The following is a 23,774-nucleotide window of genomic DNA, read 5'->3' as shown; positions in this document are numbered from 1 at the left end:
TTTAACGTCCCTCGCTAACCTCAGCTCATTCTCAGCTTTAGCCTTCCTGACGCCATCCCTGCAATTCTGTGCTATCTGCCTGTACTCTTCCTTTGTTACTTGGCCTTCTTTCCACTTCCTAGATGTGTCCTTTTTTGTTTTCAGGTCATCCCTAAGCTTACTGTGAAGCCACATTGGCTTCTTCTGTTGTCTTCCACCTTTTCTTGTTGTTGGAATTGCTTGTGATTGTGCCTTGAGAATTTCCTTTTTTAAAAGCTCCCACCCATCTTGGACTCCTTTTCTCGCTAGCATTGCTTGCCATGGGACCTTACTGATCATTGGTCTGAGTTTATGAAAATCAGCTTTCCTAAAATCCAGGGTACGCGTTTGACTACACTCGGCTTTTGCTTCCCTTAGAACCAAGAACTCAAGTACAACATGGTCGCTTTCCCCCAGAGTTCCTGTAACTGCTACTTTATCCACTCAGTCACCACACAAGTCAGGAATTTCCTGGAGGGGCCATGTTTTGCAGAATTTGTCTCCCAACAAATATCAGGGAAATTGAAGTCCCCCATTACTACTACATCATGCTTCCTTAAAACATTGGCTATTTGCTTTTCAAAAGTTTCATCCTCGTCTTCTCCTTGATTGGGTGGCCGGTAGTAGACTCCGACCACCAGGTTCCTTTTATTCTTTGCTCCATTTATTTCAACCCAGATGCTCTCGATGGGGCTACCAAGCTCATCCTCCTGTATTTCTGTGCGGAGTTATGTATTTTTCACATACAGTGCAACCCCACCTCCCTTTCTGTTCCTCCTGTTCTTTTTGAACAAGTTATATCCTTCAACTGCTGTATTCCAGTCATGCGAGTCATCCCACCAAGTCTCAGTTATACCTATCAGGTCATAATTTCCCTCTTGTATTAAGAGTTCAAGTTCGTTCTGTTTGTTTCCCATACTCTGGGTATTAGTATATAGACATCGAAGACCATGTGCTTCATAGTCTGGCTTTCTTCCTACATGTGTCTGAAGACTATTATTGGGTGCTATCAGAGCTGTTCTCTCCATTGCAGTGCATGCTCCTATGTCCATCGTTACCCCCAACATTACATCTCCCTTCCCCATAGGATTCAGTTTAAAGCCCTCCTGATGAAGTTCTTCATGCTGTGGCCAAACACATTCTTCCCAGCCTTTGTGAGGTGCAACCCATCCCTAGCCAACAGCCCATCTTCCAGGAAGTATAGCCCATGGTCCCAGAATCCAAATCTCTCTCGTCGGCACCACCTTCGTAGCCAGTCATTCACCCGGAGTATTTTTCGTTCCCTTTCTATCCCTCTTCTAACTACTGGAAGGATGGATGAGAAAACTATCTGGGCCCCAAAGTTCTTGAGTTTCCTTCCCAAAGCTTCAAAGTCTGACGTGATCTCTTCGTAGCTCCGCTTGGCGGTATCATTTGTTCCCACATGGATGAGAAGAAAGGGATACCTGTCAGTGGACTTTATGAGTGCAGGCAACCTTTCAGTCACGTCTCTAATCTGTCCTCCCGGGAGACAACATACCTGGCGAGTCCATGGGTCTTCGCGACATACTTGGGTCTCGACCCCACGTAGCAAGGAGTCTCCCACTACTACCACTCTTCTCTTCTTCTTCTTGTAGGCCTGGGTTTCATCACCTCTGTTTGACTGACCTTTAGCCTCTTGCTCATTCTCATGCAGGTTCCCCTGTGATTCTTCCTCTGCAGGCTGTCCTCCAGTCTCATCTGCAAGTACCTGGAATCGGTTCCACAGCTCCACTGCTTCCACCGGTGCAGAGTGGCGTCTAGTTCTTCTTCTCCTAACTGTCACCCTTTTCCAAGGAGTATCCTCTATTCCATTTTTCTTCACCTCAGCATTTCCCACTGCCTCATCTTGCTGTTGCTCTTCAAGCTTCTGGTCTGCCCTTTGCTGCTGTAGTTCCCGCATTCTGTCCAAGAACTCTTCGTGTTCTCTTATTCCCCGGAGGGTCGACAGTCGCCGCTCCAGTCCACTTACTTTTTCCTCCAGCAGCGTGATCAACTTGCACTTGTTGCAGGTGTAGGCCATGTTGTTCTCCGGCAAGAAAACAAACATTGCACGCACCTTGCAGGTCACCACCACTGGAGAGTCTTGTCCTTCCATTGCCTCTTTTCCCTTTTTGTGTCTAGCTTTGTGATTGTTCTAGACTAGCCTGTGCCTGCTCCTCTATTCAGTAGAGGTTAAAAGCAGAGTCCCACTGGTGTGAAAGTGTGTGTTACAAGACAAATAAATGGAAAAAAGTTAGTTAAAATAAAAAATTAAAATAATTTAAAAAAAAATGTTAGGGGCCTACCCCTTGACCTCCCCTGCTGAACTCCCCTGGCCAACTCCTGTTTGCTCCCCCTGTTCACTCGCTCTGTTCACTCGCTCTCTGGGAGCTTGCCAGCTTCTGTAGTCCCTGGACCAGCTGGAGCAGCTTGCTCTGCTCTGCTCTGCTCAGCTGGGAGGCGGGAAACAGGACAGCCACTTCAGACAGCCACTTTGCTTTTTCTTTGGGATGGATTTCGTTGCTGCCTCCTGAACAATGTTACGGACCTCCGTCCATATTTCCTCAGGCACTCTATCAGGTCTAATCCCTTAAATCTATTCCTCACCTCCACTGTATATTCATAAGGGATATGATTTAGGTCAGACCTGAATGGTTTAGTGGTTTCCCCTGTGTTCTTCAATTTAAGCCGAAATTTTGCAAGAAGCAGCTCATGATCTGAGCCACAGTCAGCTCCAGGTCTTGTTTTTACTGACTGTATAGAGCTTCTCCATCTTTGGCTGCAAAGTACATAACCAGTCTGATTTCAATATTGACCATCTGGTGATATCCATGTGTAGAGTCGCCTCTTGTGCTGTTGGAAAAGAGAGTTTGCTATGCTCAGCGTGTTCTCTTGACAAAACTCTATTAGCCTTTGTCCTGCTTCATTTTGTACACCAAGGCCATGCTTGCCTGTTATCCCAGTGATTTCTTGACTTCCTACTTTAGCATTCCAATCCCCTATGATGAAGAGGACATCTTTTTTTGGTGTTAGTTCTAGAAGGTGTTGTAGGTCTTCATAGAACCGATCAACCTCAGCTTCTTCGGCCTCAGTGGTTGGGGCATAGACTTGAATTACTGTGGTGTTGAATGGTTTGCCTTGGATTCGTACTGAGATCATTCTATCGTTTTCGAGATTGTACCCCAGTACTGCTTTTCCCACCCTTTTGTTGACTATGAGTGCTACTCCATTTCTTCTAAGGGATTCTTGCCCACGGTAGTAGATATGATGGTCACCTGTATTAAATTTGCCCATGCTTGTCCATTTTAGTTCGCTGATTCCCAAGATGTCGATGTTATCTTGCCATCTCATGTTTGACCACCTCCAGCTTACCTTGATTCATTGATCTTACATTCCAGGTTCCTAAACAATATTGTTCTTTACAGCATCGGATTTTCTTTTCACCACCAGACACATCCAGTTGTGTCCAAATCGACACCCAGTCCTAGCTTTTGGACACCCAGTGGACACAAATGGCCACTAAAATTTAATCCATGAATCAAGAACACAAATTCAGTTTGCAAGCCTCTGAAACACTGACTAGACGAATGAAATTTTAGTGAAATTGAATAGAAACAGTAGAACACAGGGGGTGATTACACAATAATTCTTAAGGTTCTTACAGGCCAAGCATCTTTCTGAAAAATGTCTTAACCAAATCTCTGTCCCTGTACACTGTGACGTCTGCTTTTCTGTCTTCAATCTTTTTTTCTTTTCTTTTTTGGTGAGAATTCTGCTACAGCAGGGTGTGGATCATCATCAGCAGTTCCTATGCCATTCAGTGAAAAGTCTTGCATTCATAGATCCTTCTACCAAGGAGAAGACCGTATTTGACTGCAGTGACAAACGACTCTCCCTGTTGTCAATAGAGTGGGGAGAAAGTATCAAAATTGAAGCAAGCAGTCTTTGTAGTAAACCTGCAGCTTAGGAGAAAGCTTTGTGCCAAGGTCTGGAGTGTCTATTTCTGGCATTTCCTGAACTGCTGGCCAGTTATTGCAGACACTTGAGAAAAATTCTGCCACAGCCTCCTTACCCAGAATGGACTCAAAGAGTGGACGGCCTGCATCAATCATTTCTTTAAGAGTCAATGCTGTCAAAAGGGCAGATATCTTGCAGGTAGTATCTCCTTACAGTCTAATGTTGAGAAAGTTTATGAATGATGACACTACCCTTCTTCTAACAGCAAAACACATTTTGAAGCAGGTGTGTGGGGATTCCTTGAGAACAGACAGTCCAATTACCTTTCAAAGGTATTGTGTCCTTGAGAAACCTTTGGAAAGGGAGCTATAAAAGAAGGTTGAACAGAATGAACCAAAAATAGAACAAGCCCATTTGGCATGTCCATTTTTAAGTCCCCTGTATATTCACTATGGGTACTGAAGTAAGGATTCTAACATTCAAGGTGTCTCCCTTTTTCACAGCACCACCAGGGCTGGCCCTAACATTAGGCAGGGTGAGGAAGCCACCTTGGGCAGTTGATTTTCATTGTCCTAAAAGGGAAAGCTGATTTGAGGTGTCCTGAAAGAGCAGCTAATTGTTAATTATTTGTAATTATTACTATTAGGGGAGGCACTTGGATTTTCTGCTTCAGGTGCCAAAATAACGTGGACAGCCTTGGGTACTGTGCACCCTGACTTTGAGTGTGTGAGGGGAGGGGGCATTTGCTCTCCTAGTGCTAGGACACCAGAGGGTCTTCCCATGAAGCTGATTGGTGATGGCCACAAATTTCGATGGCTTTCAAAGGGGGTTGGACAAATTCCTGGAGGAAAAGGCTATCAGTGGCTACACGTCCTGGTGGCTATGTACCACCTCCAGTACCAGCAGCAGGGAGCTTATGGATACCAGTTGCTGGGGAACATGGGTGGAAGGGTGCTGTTGCACTTGTGTCCTTCTTGTGGGATCCTGATGGATGGACCCTTGGTCTGATCCAGAATGACTGTCCTAAGAACTTCAAAAAGGTTCCAACGTTTTGACTGTATTGGCAGCTTCTCCCTCTGTTGTAATTCCCACTAATATTTCAAAGGAGACACAAGTAAAACTGACAGAGCAGTACCACAGCTTACAGCAAACCTTCTGCTCCTGTTTTTTTGAGGCTGAATCGCTCGAGTGAAGGCACAATGAATCTCAGCTGCATTATCTTTTGGGCTGTACGTAGCAACAACACATGTATTATCTTTATTTTGTCTATCTACACTCCCATCAACTTGAAGAGACAGAGGCAAATAGCTGTTGCTGTGCAACCTTCTTAATTTCTGATTCACCAATTATCTGTAGCATCCCATTGTACACAGCTGGATGTCCGCCATGTAAAGCTGAACCACGGGGCTGAAAAGTATGAAGCGGAACATGCCAGTGGTGCCACTCAGCTGTGCTGGTCCTGGTTGTGCTGCCGGTGATCCCCATGAACGTGCTGGCCATGAACGAGCAGTCGGTGTTTCAAGCACATCAATACACAGAGCAATCATGATGTACTACACCTGCTCGATGCCGCTTCAGAGTTTTCACCCAAGGAGGCTTGTCTGATGGTTGTTTCCACAGTCTTGCAGCTTCACTTGCTTCTGAGGCACTTTTGTGTGCCTTGGAGCGGAGCTTTCGAGTGCCTCTCCAGACCTAAATCTACCCAGGCACTACGATGAACATCTGGGGCCTTCCTCCAAGTGCCATCTCCAAGGGAGGCTTCCAAGTGGCAACAAGGGAGAGGGCCTTTTCAGTGGTGGCCCCCGACTGTGGAATGTCCTCCTCACTGAGGCCGGCCTGGTGCCAACACTGTCATTTTGGGGGCACCAGGTTAAGACTGTCCTCCACCCCCAGGCACTTAATGGCATATGATGGGGCTTTCCAACCTGTTCATAAATGATCTGGAATTAGGATTGAGCAGCGAAGAAGCCAGGTTTGCCGATGACACCATGATTTTTCACATGCTTTTAAAAAATATAACGGGGCTGTTCCAGCCCCTACCGGCTTTTACAACGTCCCCAGGCAGCCTGCTGGACGGGGCGAGCAGCCAGATGAGCCCAGCAGCCAAACTCTTCCAAGAAGCCCTTGGAACTGAGCCCATGGGCGTGTCTTTCTTCCAAGACATCTGGGCGCTGTCATGGGTGGGAGACCCCCATTCCAGCAGCAGCAGCAGCAAAGCAGGGCGACTTGCCAGGCAACTGCTCTTCCATTGCCCCACCCACCGGCACCGAGGCCAAGCTGGGGGGTTTCGTGGCCCTCCCCTCAGAGAGGTGCCCAGAGGCATCAGAGGTGGGTGGGGCACCCTATGAGGCCGGGTGGGAGGCAAAAGGCCGGAACGGGGCGGGAACGCTCACCTTCCAGGCCTGATAAAAGGCTTGCCCAGGCTCCAAAAGCACCAGACAGTTTGGAGCTGCCAGGATGGTGCTGTCCCAGGATGACAAGAACCACGTGAAGGCCATCTGGGCCGAAGTGCAAGGCCATGCCGAGGAGTACGGTGCCGAGGCCCTGCACAGGTAAGCCCGCCCCATCGGGTCCAGGACACTTCCAGCCCCACTGTCCTGGGCCGAGGGTGTGACTGAGGCCCCTTTTGGGGTTCAAGTCCTGGGAACAGGGGGCTTAGAATGAAGCCAGGGAATGGAACAGGAGTGAAGCTTTGGTTCTCAAGCAGGCCTGCCTTTCCCTGAGGGCAGAACATTTCTGCTGCCTGGAGGCTGAGATGCGGACAATTCACGCTGACAAAGCTGTGGTCCCATTGTGGGACAACAGACCAGTGTGAGAATAAATTGCAATGTTTGGCACTCCTCACAGCTAGCAGCTCCATGAGTCTGGAAGGTGCCCGTATACCCTGATGGGGCCGAAGGAGACATCAGCTCCCTAAAACTATGAAAAAAGACTGTTTTTGCAGGTTTCTGGCCACCCTGTACGTCTTTCACCAATCCAGAACCAAATCCCTGGCTGACAAGTGAAAAAGAAGAAAAAGGGGAGCTACAAGGCAGGGAGGCTTAGGAGAGTTAGGGCACAATCCTGTGCGTGTTTAGACAGAAGAAAGTCCTGCATCCCCAGTGTTCCCCAGCTAGCGTGGGATTGCGCCCTTATTGAATAAAAAAGCGACCGAAATTGAGGAGAAGGGCTTTCTTTTAAGTTCTTCCTTTTGCTTCTTTGTTTTCTGGGGTGCAGCTACAGTTTTTGCTTACAGATCTTTGCTGATTCGGGGGCCTTCAGGGCCATCGTGTGCATGCCATGCATGCGTTCTTTTTGAGAGAACCTTTGGTTTAAAGGTTTCCACTATATTGCTATATAGTTAAATGCTTCAAATATTGCATTTAACTAGTTCAGACTGGTGGAAGTGTAAGTAGAGCTAAATAACCATTCAAACTGCTGCTAGCTATGCCAACGATAACTTTTCAATGTCTTTGCTCTTCCATTTGATACTCGGATACAGTTTTCCTAACGTTGTTTTCTAATAGGCCTTAACAAGAGTTAAACTGTAGTTTACTTTGCATAGAATACGCTTCACATGCAACCTGTGCGGTTCATGGGTGCAAACGTCTTTTCTTGTAATCATTGCATGTGTCACATTCTGCTTCTGTATGTGATATTCTTTTGCATGTACTTTTCTCTACAAACCGTTCGTAACTTAAGGCATCCTGTGTGGCGCGTTTTCATTCAGTTAACTGTTTCAAAAGGGGATTTACTGTGTTCCTGCTTAAGGTGCAAAATAGATTTCCAAACATCTTGACCTTTGAAACAGCCTGAAGTCAACTCCTGTCCCTTTCTCTTGCCCATTCAGTCAAAGTCAGAAGCGCATCTACAGAGGGGACCCCTGCCCTGCCCTGCCCTGCCCTGAGCTGCTGGCGGCTCGCCTGACGGCTGCTCCTGTCTCTCTCCACGCAGGATGTTCGCAGCGAACCCCTCCACCAAGACCTACTTCCCCCACTTCGACATGGGCCCGAACTCCAACGACATCAAGATGCACGGCAAGAAGGTGATCAACGCCATCACCCAGGCGGTCAACAACATGGACAACATGGAGGGAGCCCTCTCCAAGCTCAGTGAGAAGCACGCCAACGAACTGCGCGTGGACCCCGTCAACTTCAACGTGAGTCACACCGCCCCCCCTACAACAGGATGGGCAAGGCCACAGCCAGTCTCCTAGGCTCTGGTCTGCCCTGGCTGGAAGACCCTCGATCCTGCCCTGCCCCCCCTTGCCCTCCGGGGCCCACCTGGGCTGCCCTGCCCAGGGGTGGATTGGGGCCCCTCCGTCCCTCACTATGCCCTCTCCTCTCCACAGCTGCTGCGCCACAGCATGGAAGTGACCATCGCTGCCCACCATGAAGGCCCCGTCAAATCTGAGGTGATCCTCTCCCTGGACAAGTTCCTGGATAAAGTGGCCAGAATCCTGGTTTCCCGGTACCGCTAGATGAGAGGATGCCAGCAAGGCTGAGTGCCAGAGGAGCGCCCCTTGACTCTCTCGCCTCGCCTCGCCTCTCTCCCTGCCCTGCCTGCAATAAAGCTGCTCTTGGCCGCTAAAATTCTGCTGTCCTAGCGTCTATTTGGGCTGCGGACTGGTCTGAAATGGGGAGGGGGAGGAAAGAGTAGGGATGGCAGAGAATTCTGCCACGGATCTTGGTGAGGCCGAACGCCAGTGCATTCAGCCCCCCGAAATCCTTGGCAAAACGAAGCCCCCACCCCCCAACCCACGAAAGGCGCACGAAACGGAGCACTTACCTGCTGGTGTCCGCACTGACTTGCGAATGGCGGCCGCCCTGCGGCCGGCATTCGCTTCCTGATCATAGCCGTAATAGGCTACGTAAATAGTTACGTAGCCTATCACGGCTAATGGAGGGACGCCTTTTACGTCTCTGCGGAGGCCGTGATAGGCTACGTAAGTATTTACGTAGCCTATCACGGCAAGCAAAAAACCAAACAAACAATGCGTACGCAAATGGTGGCGGCTACAGCAGCCGCCGTTTGCCTTCCCTATTTTTTGCTGTTTTATCCTATGTAAATATTTACGTAGGTTATTATGGCGAAAAAAAAGGGGGAACGCAAATAGCGTGGACACAAATGGCTGGACACAAATGGCGGCCGCTACAGAGTTCTATCAGCAAAGAATATCCATGTATAAAGAAGTCCATGTATAAAGTCATCTCTTAGGATGTTGGAAGAGAGTCTTTGTTATGCACAGTGAGTTGTCTTGGCAAAGTTCTATCAGCCTATGTCCTGCTTCCTTTTTTTCTCCCAGACCACGCTTGCCTGTAATTCCAGGTGTCGTTTGACTACCCAACTTAGCATTCCAGTCTCCTGTAATGAAAATCACATCTTTGTTTGGCGTACTATCCAGTAGGTGCTGCAGATCCTCATAGAACTGATCTACCTCTGCTTCTTCAGCATCTGTGGTTGGGGCATATATTTGGATCACTGTGATGTTAAATGGCTTACCCTGAATTTGAATTGAGATCATTCTGTCATTTTTTGGATTGTATCCAAGCACTGCTTTAGCCACTTTATTCTTAATTATGAAGGCTACTCCATTTCTTCTGTGGTCCTCTTGTCCACAGTAGTAGATCTGGTGGTCATTTGATGTGAAGTGGCCCATTCCAGTCCATTTCAGTTCACTGACACCCAAAATGTCTATATTTAATCTTGACAACGTCCCCAGGCAGCCTGCTGGACGGGGCGAGCAGCCAGATGAGCCCAGCAGCCAAACTATTCCAAGAAGCCCTTGGAACTGAGCCAATGGGCGTGCCTTTCTTCCAAGACATCTGGGCGCTGTAATGGGGGGGGAGACCCCATTCCAGCAGCAGCAGCAAAGCAGGGTGACATGCCAGGCAACTGCTCTTCCACTGCCCCACCCACCGGCACCGAGACCAAGCTGGCTGGTTTCATGGCCCTCCACTCTGAGAGGTGCCCAGAGGCGTCAGAGAAGGGGTAATCCTATGAGGCCGGGTGGGAGGCAAAGGGTCGGAATGGGGCGGGACCGCTCACTTTCCAGGTCCAATAAAAGGTTTGCCGGGCAACGACAGCACCAGAGAGTTTGGAGCTGCCAGGATGGTGCTGTCCCAGGACGACAGGAACCACGTGAAGGCCATCTGGGCCGAAGTGCACGGCCATGCTGAAGAGATCGGTGCTGACGCCCTGCGCAGGTATGCCCGCCCCGTTGGGTCCAGGTCCCTTCTTGCCCACCTGTCACGGCCTGAGAGTGTGACTGAGGCCCCTTTTGGGGTTCAAGTGCTGGGAATAGAGGGCTTAGACACTTTCTACCTGGACTTGCTGAGTCCTACACCTTGGACTCTGGGAGAGGTCTCTTTCAACCTTCCTCTGTGACCACCAAAGTCTTCTCTTCAGATTTTGCTTGGAATGGGTAGCTATACCTTCCATTTAATCCCCCCTCCCTTGGTTTAAAGGTTTCCACTATATTGCTATATAGTTATATGCTTCAAATATTGCATTTAACTAGTTCAGACGGAAGGAAGTCTAAGTAGACCTAAATAAACATTCAAACTGCTGCTAGTTAAGCCAGCTATAACTTTTCAATGTCTTTGCTCTTCCATTTGATACTCGGATACAGTTTTCCTATCGTTGTTTTCTAATAGGCCTTAACAAGAGTTAAACTTTGCATAGTATACGCTTCACATGCAACCTGTGCGGTTCATGGGTGCAAACGTCTTTTCTTGTAATCATTGCATGTGTCACATTCTGCTTCTGTATGTGATATTCTTTTGCATGTACTTTTCTCTACAAAGCGTTCGTAACTTAAGGCATCCTGTGTGGCGTGTTTCATTCATTTAACTGTTTCAGTAGGGGATTTACTGCGTTCCTGCTTAGGGTGTCAGAAGCGCATCTACATTTCCAAACATCTTGACCTTTGAAACAGCCTGAAGTCAACTCCTGTCCCTTTCTCTTGCCCATTCAGTCAAAGTCAGAAGCGCATCTACAGAGGGGACCCCTGCCCTGCCCTGCCCTGCCCTGAGCTGCTGGCAGCTCGCCTGATGGCTGCTCCTCTCTCTCTTCACGCAGGATGTTTGCAGCGAAACCCTCCACCAAGACCTACTTCCCCCACTTTGACATGGGCCCAAACTCCAACGACATCAAGATGCACGGCAAGAAGGTGATCAACGCCATCACCCAGGTGGTCAACAACATGGACAACATGGAGGGAGCCCTCTCCAAGCTCAGTGAGAAGCACGCCAACGAACTGCGTGTGGACCCCATGTGACGGTGGCAAGGCAAGCCACCATCACATCCCCAGGATTCGGCCTGAGGCTGAGAGAAGGGGGGGGGGAACCTGAGGGGGGCCTAAGCGCAGGTCTTCCCCTGATGAGCCCCTGCTCTGCCCAGTAGCCACCATAGTGCCTTGGGGGCAGCCACGATCCTACCCTGCCTGCCTCCGCGTGAAGCACTTGCGAGTGGCAGATGTGGGGCTTGTTGAGGGGCTGGATCCACCACGCTTCTCTGCAGGCCTCTGAGTGAATCGCTGCAAACCCCTTCTCCTTCCAACTTGCCAAACCCAGGGTGCCAGAACCCGGGGATGTCTGTGTGCAAATGTCCAGCGAAAGAGTGGCGAGTGGTCAGGATAGCAGGACCCATGTAGTCATCAGGGATCTGGTAAATGCAAAACTGCACATGCTCAGAGTGATACGATATTTATTAATCAGGGCTGGCAAATTGTGTCTTCTTTTTTCTAAACATGCCAGGAATGTAGACATAGTTGTAAAGCGTGGAATGGTGGCTGCGGGTGGGAGGGAGAAATGTGGGTTTGAAGCTTCGCAAGTGAAGTAACAGAGCTGGCAGTCTGCAAGAGGAGGAGGAGGGCTGGATACATACAGTCATTAAGTCCAGGGGTTACCTTGGCTAGATGGACCACCAGCGACAGGCAGGAAGTCATAGTTGTGTCCAAATCGACACCCAGTCCTAGCTTTTGGACACCCAGTGGACACAAATGGCCACATAAAATGTAATCCATGAATCAAGGACAGAAATTCAGTTTGCAATCACTCGAGTGAAGGCAGAATGAATCTCAGCTGCATTATCTTTTGGGCTGTACATAGCAACAACACATGTATTATCTTTATTTTGTCTATCTACACTCCCATCAACTTGAAGAGAGAGGCAAATAGCTGTTGCTGTGCAACCTTCTTAATTTCTGATTCACCAATTATCTGTAGCATCCCACTGAACACAGCTGGATGTCCGCCATGTAAAGCTGAACCACGGGGCTGAAAAGTATGAAGCGGAGCATCCCAGTGGTGCCACTCAGCTGTGCTGGTCCTGATTGTGCTGGCGGTGATTCCCGTGAACGTGCTGGCCATGAACAAGCAGTCGGTGTTTCCAACAGCGAATCATGATACAAATCAATACAGAGGGCAATGTACTAAATGTGCTTGATGCCGCTTCAGAGTTTTCACCCAAGGAGGCTTGTCTGATGGTTGTTTCCACAGTCTTGCAGCTTCACTTGCTTCTGAGGCACTATTGTGTGCCTTGGAGCGGAGCTTTTGAGTGCCTCTCCAGACCTAAATCTACCCAGGCACTATGATGAACTTCTGGGGCCTTCCTCCAAGTGCACATCCAAGAAAGGCTTGCCAGGTGGCAACAAGGGGGAGGGCCTTTTCAGTGGTGGCCCCCGGTTGTGGAATGTTCTCCTCACTGAGGCCGGCCTGGTGCCAACACTGTCATTTTGGGGGACCAGATTAAGACTGTCCTCCAACCCCAGGCATTTAATGGCATATGATGGGGCTTTCCAACCTGTTCATAAATGATCCAGAATTAGGAGTGAGCAGTGAAGAAGCCAGGTTTGCCGATGACACCATGGTTTTTTGCATGTTTTTTTTTTTTTTTTAATATAACGGGCCGTTCCAGCCCCTACCGGCTTTTACAACATCCCCAGGCAGTCTGCTGGATGGGGCAAGCAACCAGATGAGCCCAGCAGCCAATCTATTCCAAGAAGCCCTTGGAACCAAGTCAACAAGTGTGCCTTTCTTGCAAGACATCTGGGCTCTGTCATGGGGGGGAGACCCCCATTCCAGCAGCAGCAGCGGCAGCAAAGCAGGGTGACTTGCCAGGCGACTGCTCTTCCATTGCCCCACCCACCGGCACTGAAGCCAAGCTGGCTGGTTTTGTGGCCCTCCCCTCTGAGAGGTGCCCAGAGGCGTCATAGAAGGGTGGAACACCCTATGAGGCCGGGTGGGAGGCAAAGGGCCGGAATGGGGCGGGACTGCTCACCTTCCAGGCCCAATAAAAGGGTTGCCCAGACTCCAACAGCACCAGAGAGTTTGGAGTTGCCAGGATGGCGCTGTCCCAGGATGACAAGAACCACGTGAAGGCCATCTGGGCCAAAGTGCACAGCCATGCCGAGGACTTCGGTGCTGAGGCCCTGCACAGGTAAGCCCGCCCCATCAGGTCGAGGACCCTTCCTGCCCCCCTGTCCTGGTTCGAGGGTGTGACTGTAGTCCCTTTTTGGGTTCAAGTGCTCAGAACAGAGGGCTTAGACAGAAGCCAGGGAATTATGGAACAGGAGTGAAGCTTTGGTTCTCAAGCAGAAATGCCTTTCCTTGAGGGCAGAACATTTCTGCTGCCTGGAGGCTGAGATGCGGATAGGGATGTCGGAGAATTTCTCCACGAATCTCCGGGAGGCTGAATGCCAACGCATTCGGTCCCCCGAAATTGGTGGAGAAACGGTCCGCCCCCCCGCCCGCCCCCGGAATGGGACTTACCTTTGCTGAATGTACCTGGCGCTGGCGGCTCCTGGCGGCGGTTTGGCGGCGGCTTGGCGGCGGCTTGGCGGTGGCGGTGGCGGCAGCGGCAGCGGCCAGTCTTCCGACCGGCTGCCGCCGCTGCCATTTCCCAGTAATAAACAACAACAACAACAAGCTTGATAGGCTACGTAAATCCTTACGTAGCCTATCACGGCTGACTGCAGGGACGCAAACGACGGTGGCTACGGCCGCCGCAATTTGTGTCCTGGCAGGACAGCAGGATTCGCGGCCGGAGGGACGGGGCGCCTCCCCCCTGGCCAGAATTTCAGCGGGGTGGGATGGGGCACCTCCCCCCCGCCCAGAATTTCGGGGGGAGGGACGGACCGCCTCCCCCCCACCGCAAAGCAAGCTGCGGGATGAGGTAAGGGACTGTCGTCCATCCCTAGATGTGGACAATTCACGCTGACAAAGCTGTGGTCCAGTTGTGGAACAACGGACCAGTGTGAGAGGAAATTACGATGTTTGGCACTCCTCATGTTTGGCTCCATGAGTCTGGAAGGTGCCTGTATACCCTGATGGGGCCGAAGGAAACATCAGCTGCCTAAAACTATGAAAAAAGACTGTTTTTGCAGGTTTCTGGCCAGTGGCCATCCTGTATGTCTTTCACGAATCCAGAACCAAATCCCTGGTTGACAAGTGAAAAAGAAGTAAAAGGAGAAGGGCAGAAAAAGAAGAGAAAAGAGAATTAGAAGGCAGGGAGGTTTAGGAGAGTTAGGGCACAGTGCTATGCGTGTTTTTCTCTGTAATCGTTTTCTCTGTAATTTTCTCTGTAATCATTGCATGTGTCACATTCTGTTTCTGTATGTGATGTTCTTTTGCATGTTCTTCTCTTTACAAACCCTTCATAACGTGCTACTTCCTGTGGGGCACATTTTCATTTGTTTAACAAGTTGAAAAGGGATTCACTGTTTTTCTTCTTAAGTTGTAAAATATATTTCCAAATATCTTGAACTTTGAAACAGTCAGAAGTCAACTCCTGTCCCCCTCCCTCAACCATTGGTTCAAAGTCAGAACCTCATCTGCAGAGGGGACCCCTGCCCTGCCCTGCCCTGCCCTGCTGGCGGCTCACCTGACGGCTGCTCCTCTCTCTCTCCACGCAGGATTTTCGCATCATACCGCTCCACCAAGACCTACTTCCCCCACTTCGACATGGGCCCGAACTCCAACGACATCAAGATGCACGGCAAGAAGGTGATCAATGCCATCACCCAGGCGGTCAACAACATGGACAACATGGAGGGAGCCCTCTCCAAGCTCAGTGAGAAGCACGCCAACGAACTGCGCGTGGACCCCGTCAACTTCGACGTGAGTCACACCGCCCCCCCTACAGCAGGATGGGCAAGGCGGCCACAGCCGGTCTCCTAGGCTCTGGTCTGCCCTGGCCGGAAGACACTTGATCCTGCCCTGCGTCCCTCTTGCCCTCCGGGGCCCACCTGGGCTGCTCTCCCTGTGGGGTGGATTGGGACCCCTCCGTCCTTCCCTATGCCCTCTCCTCTCCGCAGCTGCTGCGCCACTGCATCCTGGTGACCATCGCTGCCCACCATGACGGCCTCCTCGAGCCTCAGGTGCTCCTCTCCCTGGACAAGTTCCTGGCTCAAGTGGGCAGGGTCTTGACCTCCATGTACCGCTAGACCAGAGGAGGCCAGCAAGGCTGAGTGCCAGAGGAGCGCCCCTCGCCTCGCCTCCCTCCCTTCCCCGCCTGCAATAAAAGTGCTCTTGGCCATGGAAATGCTGCTGTCCTGGCGTTTGTTTGGGCTGTGGGAGGCACTGAAATGGGCGTGGGGGAGGGGGTGGAGAGAGACCGTCCTGGCTTCACAGGTCCCTGGGCAGGTGCCCCCTGGGTCAGCACCGTTCTGGCAGCTCCGAACTCTCTGGTGCCGGTCAGATCGCAGACAGCCCTTTTACTGAGGCTGGAAGGCGAGTGATCCTGCCCCATTTGCCCCCAGTCTCCAGCTTTGGCCTCGAGGTTGCCACCCATGACCCTTTACTTCATTGCCAAGTCTTGCCCTTCCAAATGGCCCCTGGGATGCTTTGAGAATGCTGCGGGAGGCGGAGCATGGAACTGCAGGGGGCTCGCTGCCAGTATTCAGTGCACCGGGAGCCCCCCATGACCTGCAGTGTCTGCAGCCCCCCAGTTGCCTCTGTGACGCCTGAGCCATCATGTCGTGCCCTTCCTGGGCGGCCCCGTGCATCATCTCAGTTACCCTGACAAGCAGCTTGCAAGGCCGGCCACCATCACATCCCCAGGATTCGGCCTGAGGCTGAGAGAAGGGTGGAGACCTGAGGGGGGCCTTGAGCACACTTCTTCCCCTGATGAGCCCCTGCTCTGCCCAGTAGCCACCAGCGTGCCTTGGGGGCAGCCACGATCCTACCCTGCCTGCCTCCGCGTGAAGCCCTGCTTCTGCTTGCGAGTGGCAGATGTGGGGCTTGCAGAGGGGCTAGGTCCGCCGCGCTTCTCTGCAGGCCTCTGAGTGAATCGCTGCAAACCCCTTCTCCTTCCAACTTGCCAAACCCAGGGCCACGGAACCCCGGGATATGTGTGTGCAAATGTCCACCGAAAGAGTGGCGAGTGGTCAGGATAGCAGGACCCATGTAGTCATCAGGGATCTGGTAAATGCAAAACTGCACATGCTCAGAGTGATACGATATTTATTAATCAGGGCTGGCAAATTGTGTCTTCTTTTTTCTAAACATGCCAGGAATGTAGACATAGTTGTAAAGCGTGGAATGGTGGCTGCGGGTGGGAGGGAGAAATGTGGGTTTGAAGCTTCGCAAGTGAAGTAACAGAGCTGTCTGTCTGCAAGAGGAGGAGGAGGGCTGGATACATACAGTCATTAAGTCCAGGGGTTACCTTGGCTAGATGGACCACCAGCGACAGGCAGGAAGTCATAGTTGTGTCCAAATCGACACCCAGTCCTAGCTTTTGGACACCCAGTGGACACAAATGGCCACATAAAATGTAATCCATGAATCAAGGACAGAAAGTCAGTTTGCAAGCCCCTGAAACACTGACTAGACGAATGAAATTTTAGTGAAATTGAATAGAAACAGTAGAACACAGGGGGTGATGACACAATAATTCTCTGCTGTAATTCTCTGCTGGCCGCTTGACGCTTGAGAAAGAGTTATTGCAGATGCTTGAGAACAAGTCAATGCTGTCAAAGGAGAAGATATCTTTCAGGAAGTATCTCCTTATAGTCTAATGTTGAGAAAGTTTATGAATGATGACACAACTGCTCCTCTATCAGCAAAACACAATTGTCTTCCAGTGGTCACGTCTTGATCGAGTTCAGTACACTTCCACTGCCGCTCTTCCTCTCCTTCATTTAGGGACGTGTCAGCCTCATTACTGCTTTGGGAGGAAATTAACTTCTCTTCCTCACCCCCTGGCACGGGGCCACTACTAATGATGACAAGGTTTCGAAGAACATTATCTCTTGCAGTCAGAATGTATCAGGTAGCGTCAAGATGGTCCCTGCAACGCTTTTTGCAGTTCTTGGAACTGAAGTGTTCTGTCTACCATCAGTCCTGTTAACATAACTTCTTGTGACCTCAAGGTCCATGTCTTCAGCAGTCCAGGAGTGGAATATTTCTCATTTCGCACTTGAGAATCAGACAGCTGTTCCCTTGCACTTCTGCGTCCTGGAATGTTCTGAAAACCGCAACAGTACTATTTCTGGCATGTTCTGCAAAATGTTCTTCACAGTACAATGAAATGTTTCACATTCAGGGAAAAGTCAGTGCAGGAGTTTTAATTTGGAAGGAACTATTCAAAAGTATGGTGATAGGCCAGTAAGCTCACTTAGCCAGATTTGTAGTTCAGGCACTGTTTCAGGGGCCGATTCCATTGTTAGATCTGATGGATGAAAACAGCACCATATTGCCAATAATCCATGACCTACATGGACAGGGAGACATTTTTCTCCCTCTCTCCTAATACTAGGACACAAGAGGGTCATCCCATGAAGCTGATTGGTGATGGCCACAAATTTCGATGGCTTTCAAAGGGGGTTGGGCAAATTCCTGGTGGAAAAGGCTATCAGTGGCTACAAGTCCTGATGGCTATGTGCCACCTCCAGTACCAGCGGCAGTGAGCTTATGGATACCAGTTGCTGGGGAACATGGGTGGGAGGGTGCTGTTGCACTTGTGTCCTTCTTGTGAGTTCCTGTAATTCCCACTAATGTTTCAAAGGAGACACCAGTACACTAACATAGCTGTACCACAGCTTACAGCAAATCTTTTGCTCCTGTTTTTTTGAGGCTGAATCGCTCGAGTGAAGGCAGAATGAATCTCAGCTGCATTATCTTTTGGGCTGTACGTAGCAACAACACATGTATTATCTTTATTTTGTCTATCTACACTCCCATCAACTTGAAGAGACAGAGGCAAATAGCTGTTGCTGTGCAACCTTCTTAATTTCTGATTCGCCAATTATCTGCAGCATCCCATTGTACACAGCTGGATGTCCGCCATGTAAAGCTGAACCACGGGGCTGAAAAGTATGAAGCGGAACATGCCAGTGGTGCCACTCAGCTGTGCTGGTCCTGGTTGTGCTGCCGGTGATCCCCATGAATGTGCTGGCCATGAACGAGCAGTTGGTGTTTCAAACACATCAATACACAGAGCAATCATGATGTACTACACCTGCTCGATGCCGCTTCAGAGTTTTCACCCAAGGAGGCTTGTCTGATGGTTGTTTCCACAGTCTTGCAGCTTCACTTGCTTCTGAGGCACTTTTGTGTGCCTCAGAAGCACACAAGGTCAAGGAGATTCCAGTCTCCTTGACCTTGGGACTGCTTCAGACCTGGGAAAGGGGCCCTTTCTGGAGCAGCCTGCATGGGTGACTCGGGAAGAGCTGCAGGCATGGGGAGGGAGGTGGGCATGGGAACGGGCCAACCTGGGAGGCTGCCCGGAGCTTGGGGCATCTTGCGGCTCCCTGGCTGCTGGCTCTGTCCTTTGGGGGCCTGGTGGGGTGGGGTCTCTCGGGGCCTTTGACTCTGGCACTGGAGGGGGTGGGTTTGCACAAAGGGGGGTGACGCGGAAATGTTTGCAAGCGCTGGGGCATGAGAATGGCTGATGCTGGGGGAAAGCATCCCTGACTAGGGATGTTGGAGAATTTCGCCAGATTCCAGAGAGGCCGAATGCCAGCGCGTTTGGCGCCCCAGAATCCTTGGCGGAATGAAGCCACTAGCCCCACCACCCCACTAAATGGGCCCGGAACGGAGCCTACCTTTGTCGGTCATTCCAGTGCTCCTTGAATGGCGGCTGCATATGGTCTGCCCTGGCCGGAAGACCGTCGATCCTGCCCTGCCTCCCCCTTGCCCTCCAGGGCCCACCTGGGCCGCCCTCCCTGTGCGGTGGATTGGGGCCCCTCCGTCCCTCACTATGCCCTCTCTTCTCCGCAGCTGCTGCGCCACTGCATCCTGGTGACCATCGCTGCCCACCATGACGGCCTCCTCGAGCCTTGCGTACTTGTCTCCCTGGACAAGTTCCTGGCTCAAGTGGGCAGGGCCTTGACCTCCATGTACCACTAGACCGGAGGAGGCCAGCAAGGCTGAGTGCCAGAGGAGCGCCCCTCGCCTCGCCTCACTCCCTGCCCCGCCTGCAATAAAGCTGCTCTTGGCCACGGAAATGCTGCTGTCCTGGCGTCTGTTTGGGCTGTGGGAGGCACTGAAATGGGCGTGGGGGAGGGGGTGGGGAGGGACCGTCCTGGCTTCGCAGGTCCCTGGGCAGGTGCCGCCTGGGTCAGCACCGTTCTGGCAGCTCCGAACTCTCTGGTGCCGGTCAGATCGCAGGCAGCCCTTTTACTGAGGCTGGAAGGCGAGTGATCCTGCCCCATTTGCCCCCAGTCTCCAGCTTTGGCCTCGAGGTTGCCACCCATGACCCTTTACTTCATTGCCAAGTCTTGCCCTTCCAAATGGCCCCTGGGATGCTTTGAGAATGCTGCGGGAGGCGGAGCATGGAACTGCAGGGGGCTCGCTGCCAGTATTCAGGCACAGGGAGCCCCCCATGACCTTCAGTGCCTGCAGCCCCCCAATTGCCTCTGTGACACCTGAGCCTTCATGTCGTGCCCTTCCTGGGCGGCCCCGTGCCTCATCTTAGTTGCCCTGACGAGCAGCTTGCAAGGCCGGCCACCATCACATCCCCAGGATTCGGCCTGAGGCTGAGAGAAGGGTGGAGACCTGAGGGGGGCCTTGAGCACACTTCTTCCCCTGACGAGCCCCTGCTCTGCCCAATGGCCACCAGAGTGCCTTGGGGGCGGCCACGATCCTACCCTGCCTGCCTCTGCGTGAAGCCCTGCTTCTGCTTGCAAGCGGCAGTTGTGTAATTCCCACTAATATGTAAAAGGAGTAATATTAATATTAGTAATATTAATATTCCCATTAATATTTGAAAGGAGACACCAGTACACTGACAGAGCAGTACCACAGCTTACAGCAAATCGTCTGCTCCTGTTTTTTTGAGGCTGAATCGCTCGAGTGAAGGCACAATGAATCTCATCTGCGCAACCTTCTTAATTTCTGATTCGCCAATTATCTGCAGCATCCCATTGTACACAGCTGGATGTCCACCATGTAAAGCTGAACCACGGGGCTGAAAAGTATGAAGCGGAACATCCCAGTGGCGCCACTCAGCTGTGCTGGTCCTGGTTGTGCTGCCGGTGATCCCCATGAACGTGCTGGCCATGAACGAGCAGTCGGTGTTTCAAGCACATCAATACACAGGGCAATCATGATATACTATATCTGCTCGATGCCGCTTCAGAGGTTTCACCTAAGGAGGCTTGTCTGATGGTTGTTTCCACAGTCTTGAGCTTCACTTGCTTCTGAGGCACTTTTGTATGCCTTGGAGCGGAGCTTTCGAGTGCCTCTCCAGACCTAAATCTACCCAGGCACTACGATGAACATCTGGGGCCTTCCTCCAAGTGCCACCTCCAAGGGGGGCTTCCTAGTGGCAATAAGGGAGAGAGCCTTTTCAGTGGTGGCCCCCGGCTGTGGAATGTCCTCCTCACTGAGGCTGTCCTGGTGCCAACACTGGCATTTCGGGGGCACCAGGTTAAGACTGTCCTCCACCCCCAGGCACTTAATGGCATATGATGGGGCTTTTCAACCTGTTCATAAATGATCTGGAATTAGGAGTGAGCAGCGAAGAAGCCAGGTTTGCCAATGACACCATGGTTTTTTGCATGCTTTTTTTTTTTTTTAATATAACGGGCCGTTCCAGCCCCTACCGGCTTTTACAACGTTCCCAGGCAGCCTGCTGGACGGGGCGAGCAGCCAGATGAGCCCAGCAGCCAAACTCTTCCAAGAAGCCCTTGGAACTGAGCCCATGGGCGTGCCTTTCTTCCAAGACATCTGGGCGCTGTCATGGGTGGGAGACCCCCATTCCAGCAGCAGCAGCAGCAAAGCAGGGTGACTTGCCAGGCAACTGCTCTTCCACTGCCCCACCCACTGGCACTGAAGCCAAGCTGGGGGGTTTCGTGGCCCTCCCCTCAGAGAGGTGCCCAGAGGCATCAGAGGAGGGTGGGGCACCCTATGAGGCCGGGTGGGAGGCAAAGGGCCGGAACGGGGTGGGAACGCTCACCTTCCAGGCCAGATAAAAGGCTTGCCCAGGCTCCAAAAGCACCAGACAGTTTGGAGCTCCCAGGATGGTGCTGTCCCAGGACGACAAGAACCACGTGAAGGCCATCTGGGCCGAAGTGCATGGCCATGCGGAAGCGATTGGTGCCGAGACTCTGCACAGGTAAGCCCGGCCCGTCGGGTCCAGGTCCCTTCCAGCCCCTCTGTCCCGGGCTGAGGGTGTGACTGAGGTCCCTTTTGGGGTTCAAGTGCTGGGAACAGAGGGCTTAGACAGAAGCCAGGGAATGGAACAGGAGTGAAGCTTTGGTTCTCAAGCAGGCCTGTCTTTCCTTGAGGGCAGAACATTTCTGCTGCCTGGAGGCTGAGATGCGGACAATTCACGCTGACAAAGCTGTGGTCCAGTTGTGGAACAGCGGACCAGTATGAGAATAAATTGCAGTGTTTGGCACTCCTCACAGCTAGCAGCTCCATGAGTCTGGAAGGTGCCCGTATACCCTGATGGGGCCGAAGGAAACATCAGCTGCCTAAAACTATGAAAAAAGACTATTTTTGCAGGTTTCTGGCCACCCTGTATGTCTTTCACCAATCCAGAACCAAATCCCTGGCTGACAAGTGAAAAAGAAGCAAAAGGAGAAGGGCAGAAAAAGAAGACAAAGGAGAATTAGAAGGCAGGGAGGTTTAGGAGAGTTAGGGCACAATGCTATGCGTGCTTTTCTCTGTAATAGTTTTCTCTGTAATCATTGCATGTGTCACATTCTGTTTCTGTATGTGATGTTCTTTTGCATGTTCTTCTGTTTACAAACCCTTCGTAACGTAAGTCGTCCTGTGTGGCACATTTTCATTTGTTTAACAAGTTGAAAAGCGATTCACTGTTTTCCTTCTTACGTTGTAAAATATATTTACAAACATCTTGAACTTTGAAATAGCCTGAAATCAACTCCTGTCCCCCTCCCTCAACCATTGGTTCAAAGTCAGAACCTCATCTGCAGAGGGGACCCCTGCCCTGCCCGGGGCTTGCCTGACGGCTGCTCTTCTCTCTCTCCACGCAGGTTGTTCACAGCATACCCCTCCACCAAGACCTACTTCCCCCACTTCGACATGGGCCCGAACTCCAACGACATCAAGATGCACGGCAAGAAGGTGATCAACGCCATCACCCAGGCGGTCAACAACATGGACAACATGGAGGGAGCCCTCTCCAAGCTCAGTGAGAAGCACGCCAACGAACTGCGCGTGGACCCCGTCAACTTCGACGTGAGTCACACCGCCCCCCCTACAGCAGGATGGGCAAGGCCACAGCCGGTCTCCTAGGCTCTGGTCTGCCATGGCCGGAAGACCCTCGATCCTGCCCTGCCTCCCCCTTGCCCGCCGGGCCGGGGCCCACCTGGGTCATCCTCCCTGTGGGGTGGATTTGGGGGCCCCTCCGTCCCTCACTATGCCCTCTCCTCTCCGCAGCTGCTGCGCCACTGCATCCTGGTGACCATCGCTGCCCACCATGATGGCCTCCTCGAGCCTTGCGTACTTGTCTCCCTGGACAAGTTCCTGGCTCAAGTGGGCAGGGTCTTGACCTCCATGTACCGCTAGACCAGAGGAGGCCAGCAAGGCTGAGTGCCAGAGGAGCGCCCCTCGCCTCGCCTCTCTCCCTTCCCCGCCTGCAATAAAAGTGCTCTTGGCCACGGAAATGCTGCTGTCCTGGCGTCTGTTTGGGCTGTGGGAGGCACTGAAATGGGCGTGGGGGAGGGACCGTCCTGGCTTTGCAGGTTCCTGGGCAGGTGCCCCCTGGGTCAGCACCGTTCTGGCAGCTCCGAACTCTCTGGTGCCGGTCAGATCGCAGACAGCCCTTTTACTGAGGCTGGAAGGCGAGTGATCCTGCCCCATTTGCCCCCAGTCTCCAGCTTTGGCCTCGAGGTTGCCACCCATGACCCTTTACTTCATTGCCAAGTCTTGCCCTTCCAAATGGCCCCTGGGATGCTTTGAGAATGCTGCGGGAGGCGGAGCATGGAACTGCAGGGGGCTTGCTGCCAGTATTCAGTGCACCGGGAGCCCCCCATGACCTGCAGTGTCTGCAGCCCCCCAGTTGCCTCTGTGACGCCTGAGCCATCATGTCGTGCCCTTCCTGGGCGGCCCCGTGCATCATCTCAGTTACCCTGACAAGCAGCTTGCAAGGCCGGCCACCATCACATCCCCAGGATTCAGCCTGAGGCTGAGAGAAGGGTGGAGACCTGAGGGGGGCCTTGAGCGCAGTTCTTCCCCTGATGAGCCCCTGCTCTGCCCAGTAGCCACCAGAGTGCCTTGGGGGCAGCCACGATCCTACCCTGCCTGCCTCCGCGTGAAGCCCTGCTTCTGCTTGCGAGCGGCAGATGTGGGGCTTGCAGAGGGGCTAGATCCGCTGCGCTTCTCGCAGGCCTCTGCGTGAATCGCTGC

The 23,774-nt window shown here is 51.9% G+C and overlaps 4 protein-coding genes across 5 annotated transcripts; all 4 read left to right on the top strand.

Moving 5' to 3' along the window:
- The first annotated feature begins 6,411 nt into the window (after positions 1-6,411).
- Positions 6,412-8,546, top strand: LOC146356701 (hemoglobin subunit alpha-A-like). The gene is made up of 3 exons (XM_084841275.1): positions 6,412-6,527; positions 7,909-8,113; positions 8,306-8,546. Exons 1-3 carry the CDS (start codon positions 6,433-6,435, stop codon positions 8,432-8,434), a joined length of 429 nt encoding a protein of 142 aa, XP_084697401.1. The 5' UTR covers positions 6,412-6,432; the 3' UTR covers positions 8,435-8,546.
- Positions 8,547-8,643: 97 nt separating this feature from the next.
- LOC146356700 (hemoglobin subunit alpha-2-like) lies at positions 8,644-13,189 on the top strand. 2 transcript variants are annotated; one of them, XM_084841279.1, is made up of 2 exons: positions 8,644-9,945; positions 11,035-13,189. In XM_084841279.1, exons 1-2 carry the CDS (start codon positions 9,839-9,841, stop codon positions 11,231-11,233), a joined length of 306 nt encoding a protein of 101 aa, XP_084697405.1. In that variant the 5' UTR covers positions 8,644-9,838; the 3' UTR covers positions 11,234-13,189. The 2 variants fall into 2 exon arrangements, with proteins under 2 accessions (XP_084697405.1, XP_084697406.1); XM_084841280.1 differs by having other exon boundaries at positions 8,644-10,160.
- Positions 13,190-13,279: 90 nt separating this feature from the next.
- LOC146356699 (hemoglobin subunit alpha-1-like) lies at positions 13,280-15,498 on the top strand. Its single transcript, XM_084841276.1, has 3 exons — positions 13,280-13,395; positions 14,870-15,074; positions 15,272-15,498. Exons 1-3 carry the CDS (start codon positions 13,301-13,303, stop codon positions 15,398-15,400), a joined length of 429 nt encoding a protein of 142 aa, XP_084697402.1. The 5' UTR covers positions 13,280-13,300; the 3' UTR covers positions 15,401-15,498.
- A 5,655-nt stretch (positions 15,499-21,153) lies between these two features.
- Positions 21,154-23,032, top strand: LOC146356698 (hemoglobin subunit alpha-A-like). Its single transcript, XM_084841274.1, has 3 exons — positions 21,154-21,513; positions 22,400-22,604; positions 22,806-23,032. The coding sequence occupies exons 1-3, from the start codon at positions 21,419-21,421 to the stop codon at positions 22,932-22,934; spliced, it is 429 nt and encodes a 142-aa protein (XP_084697400.1). The 5' UTR covers positions 21,154-21,418; the 3' UTR covers positions 22,935-23,032.
- Positions 23,033-23,774: the final 742 nt, after the last annotated feature.

This window comes from Heloderma suspectum, chromosome 2, assembly GCF_057233095.1.
Source record: "Heloderma suspectum isolate Gila_16-S chromosome 2, 16-S_ref, whole genome shotgun sequence".
Lineage (NCBI taxonomy): Eukaryota > Metazoa > Chordata > Lepidosauria > Squamata > Helodermatidae > Heloderma > Heloderma suspectum.
The sequence above is the reverse complement of the archived record's forward strand: the minus strand, read 5'-3'. Positions and strand labels throughout refer to the sequence as shown.

Coding starts and splice junctions, on each gene's coding strand:
- LOC146356701 (XM_084841275.1), top strand. CDS start 6,433: ATGGTGCTGTCCCAGGATGACAAGAACCACGTGAAGGCCATCTGGGCC. Junction 6,528..7,908: donor GGTGCCGAGGCCCTGCACAG/GTAAGCCCGCCC, acceptor CTCTCCACGCAG/GATGTTCGCAGCGAACCCCT. Junction 8,114..8,305: donor TGGACCCCGTCAACTTCAAC/GTGAGTCACACC, acceptor TCCTCTCCACAG/CTGCTGCGCCACAGCATGGA.
- LOC146356699 (XM_084841276.1), top strand. CDS start 13,301: ATGGCGCTGTCCCAGGATGACAAGAACCACGTGAAGGCCATCTGGGCC. Junction 13,396..14,869: donor GGTGCTGAGGCCCTGCACAG/GTAAGCCCGCCC, acceptor CTCTCCACGCAG/GATTTTCGCATCATACCGCT. Junction 15,075..15,271: donor TGGACCCCGTCAACTTCGAC/GTGAGTCACACC, acceptor TCCTCTCCGCAG/CTGCTGCGCCACTGCATCCT.
- LOC146356700 (XM_084841279.1), top strand. CDS start 9,839: ATGCCAGGCAACTGCTCTTCCACTGCCCCACCCACCGGCACCGAGACC. Junction 9,946..11,034: donor CCAGAGGCGTCAGAGAAGGG/GTAATCCTATGA, acceptor CTCTTCACGCAG/GATGTTTGCAGCGAAACCCT.
- LOC146356698 (XM_084841274.1), top strand. CDS start 21,419: ATGGTGCTGTCCCAGGACGACAAGAACCACGTGAAGGCCATCTGGGCC. Junction 21,514..22,399: donor GGTGCCGAGACTCTGCACAG/GTAAGCCCGGCC, acceptor CTCTCCACGCAG/GTTGTTCACAGCATACCCCT. Junction 22,605..22,805: donor TGGACCCCGTCAACTTCGAC/GTGAGTCACACC, acceptor TCCTCTCCGCAG/CTGCTGCGCCACTGCATCCT.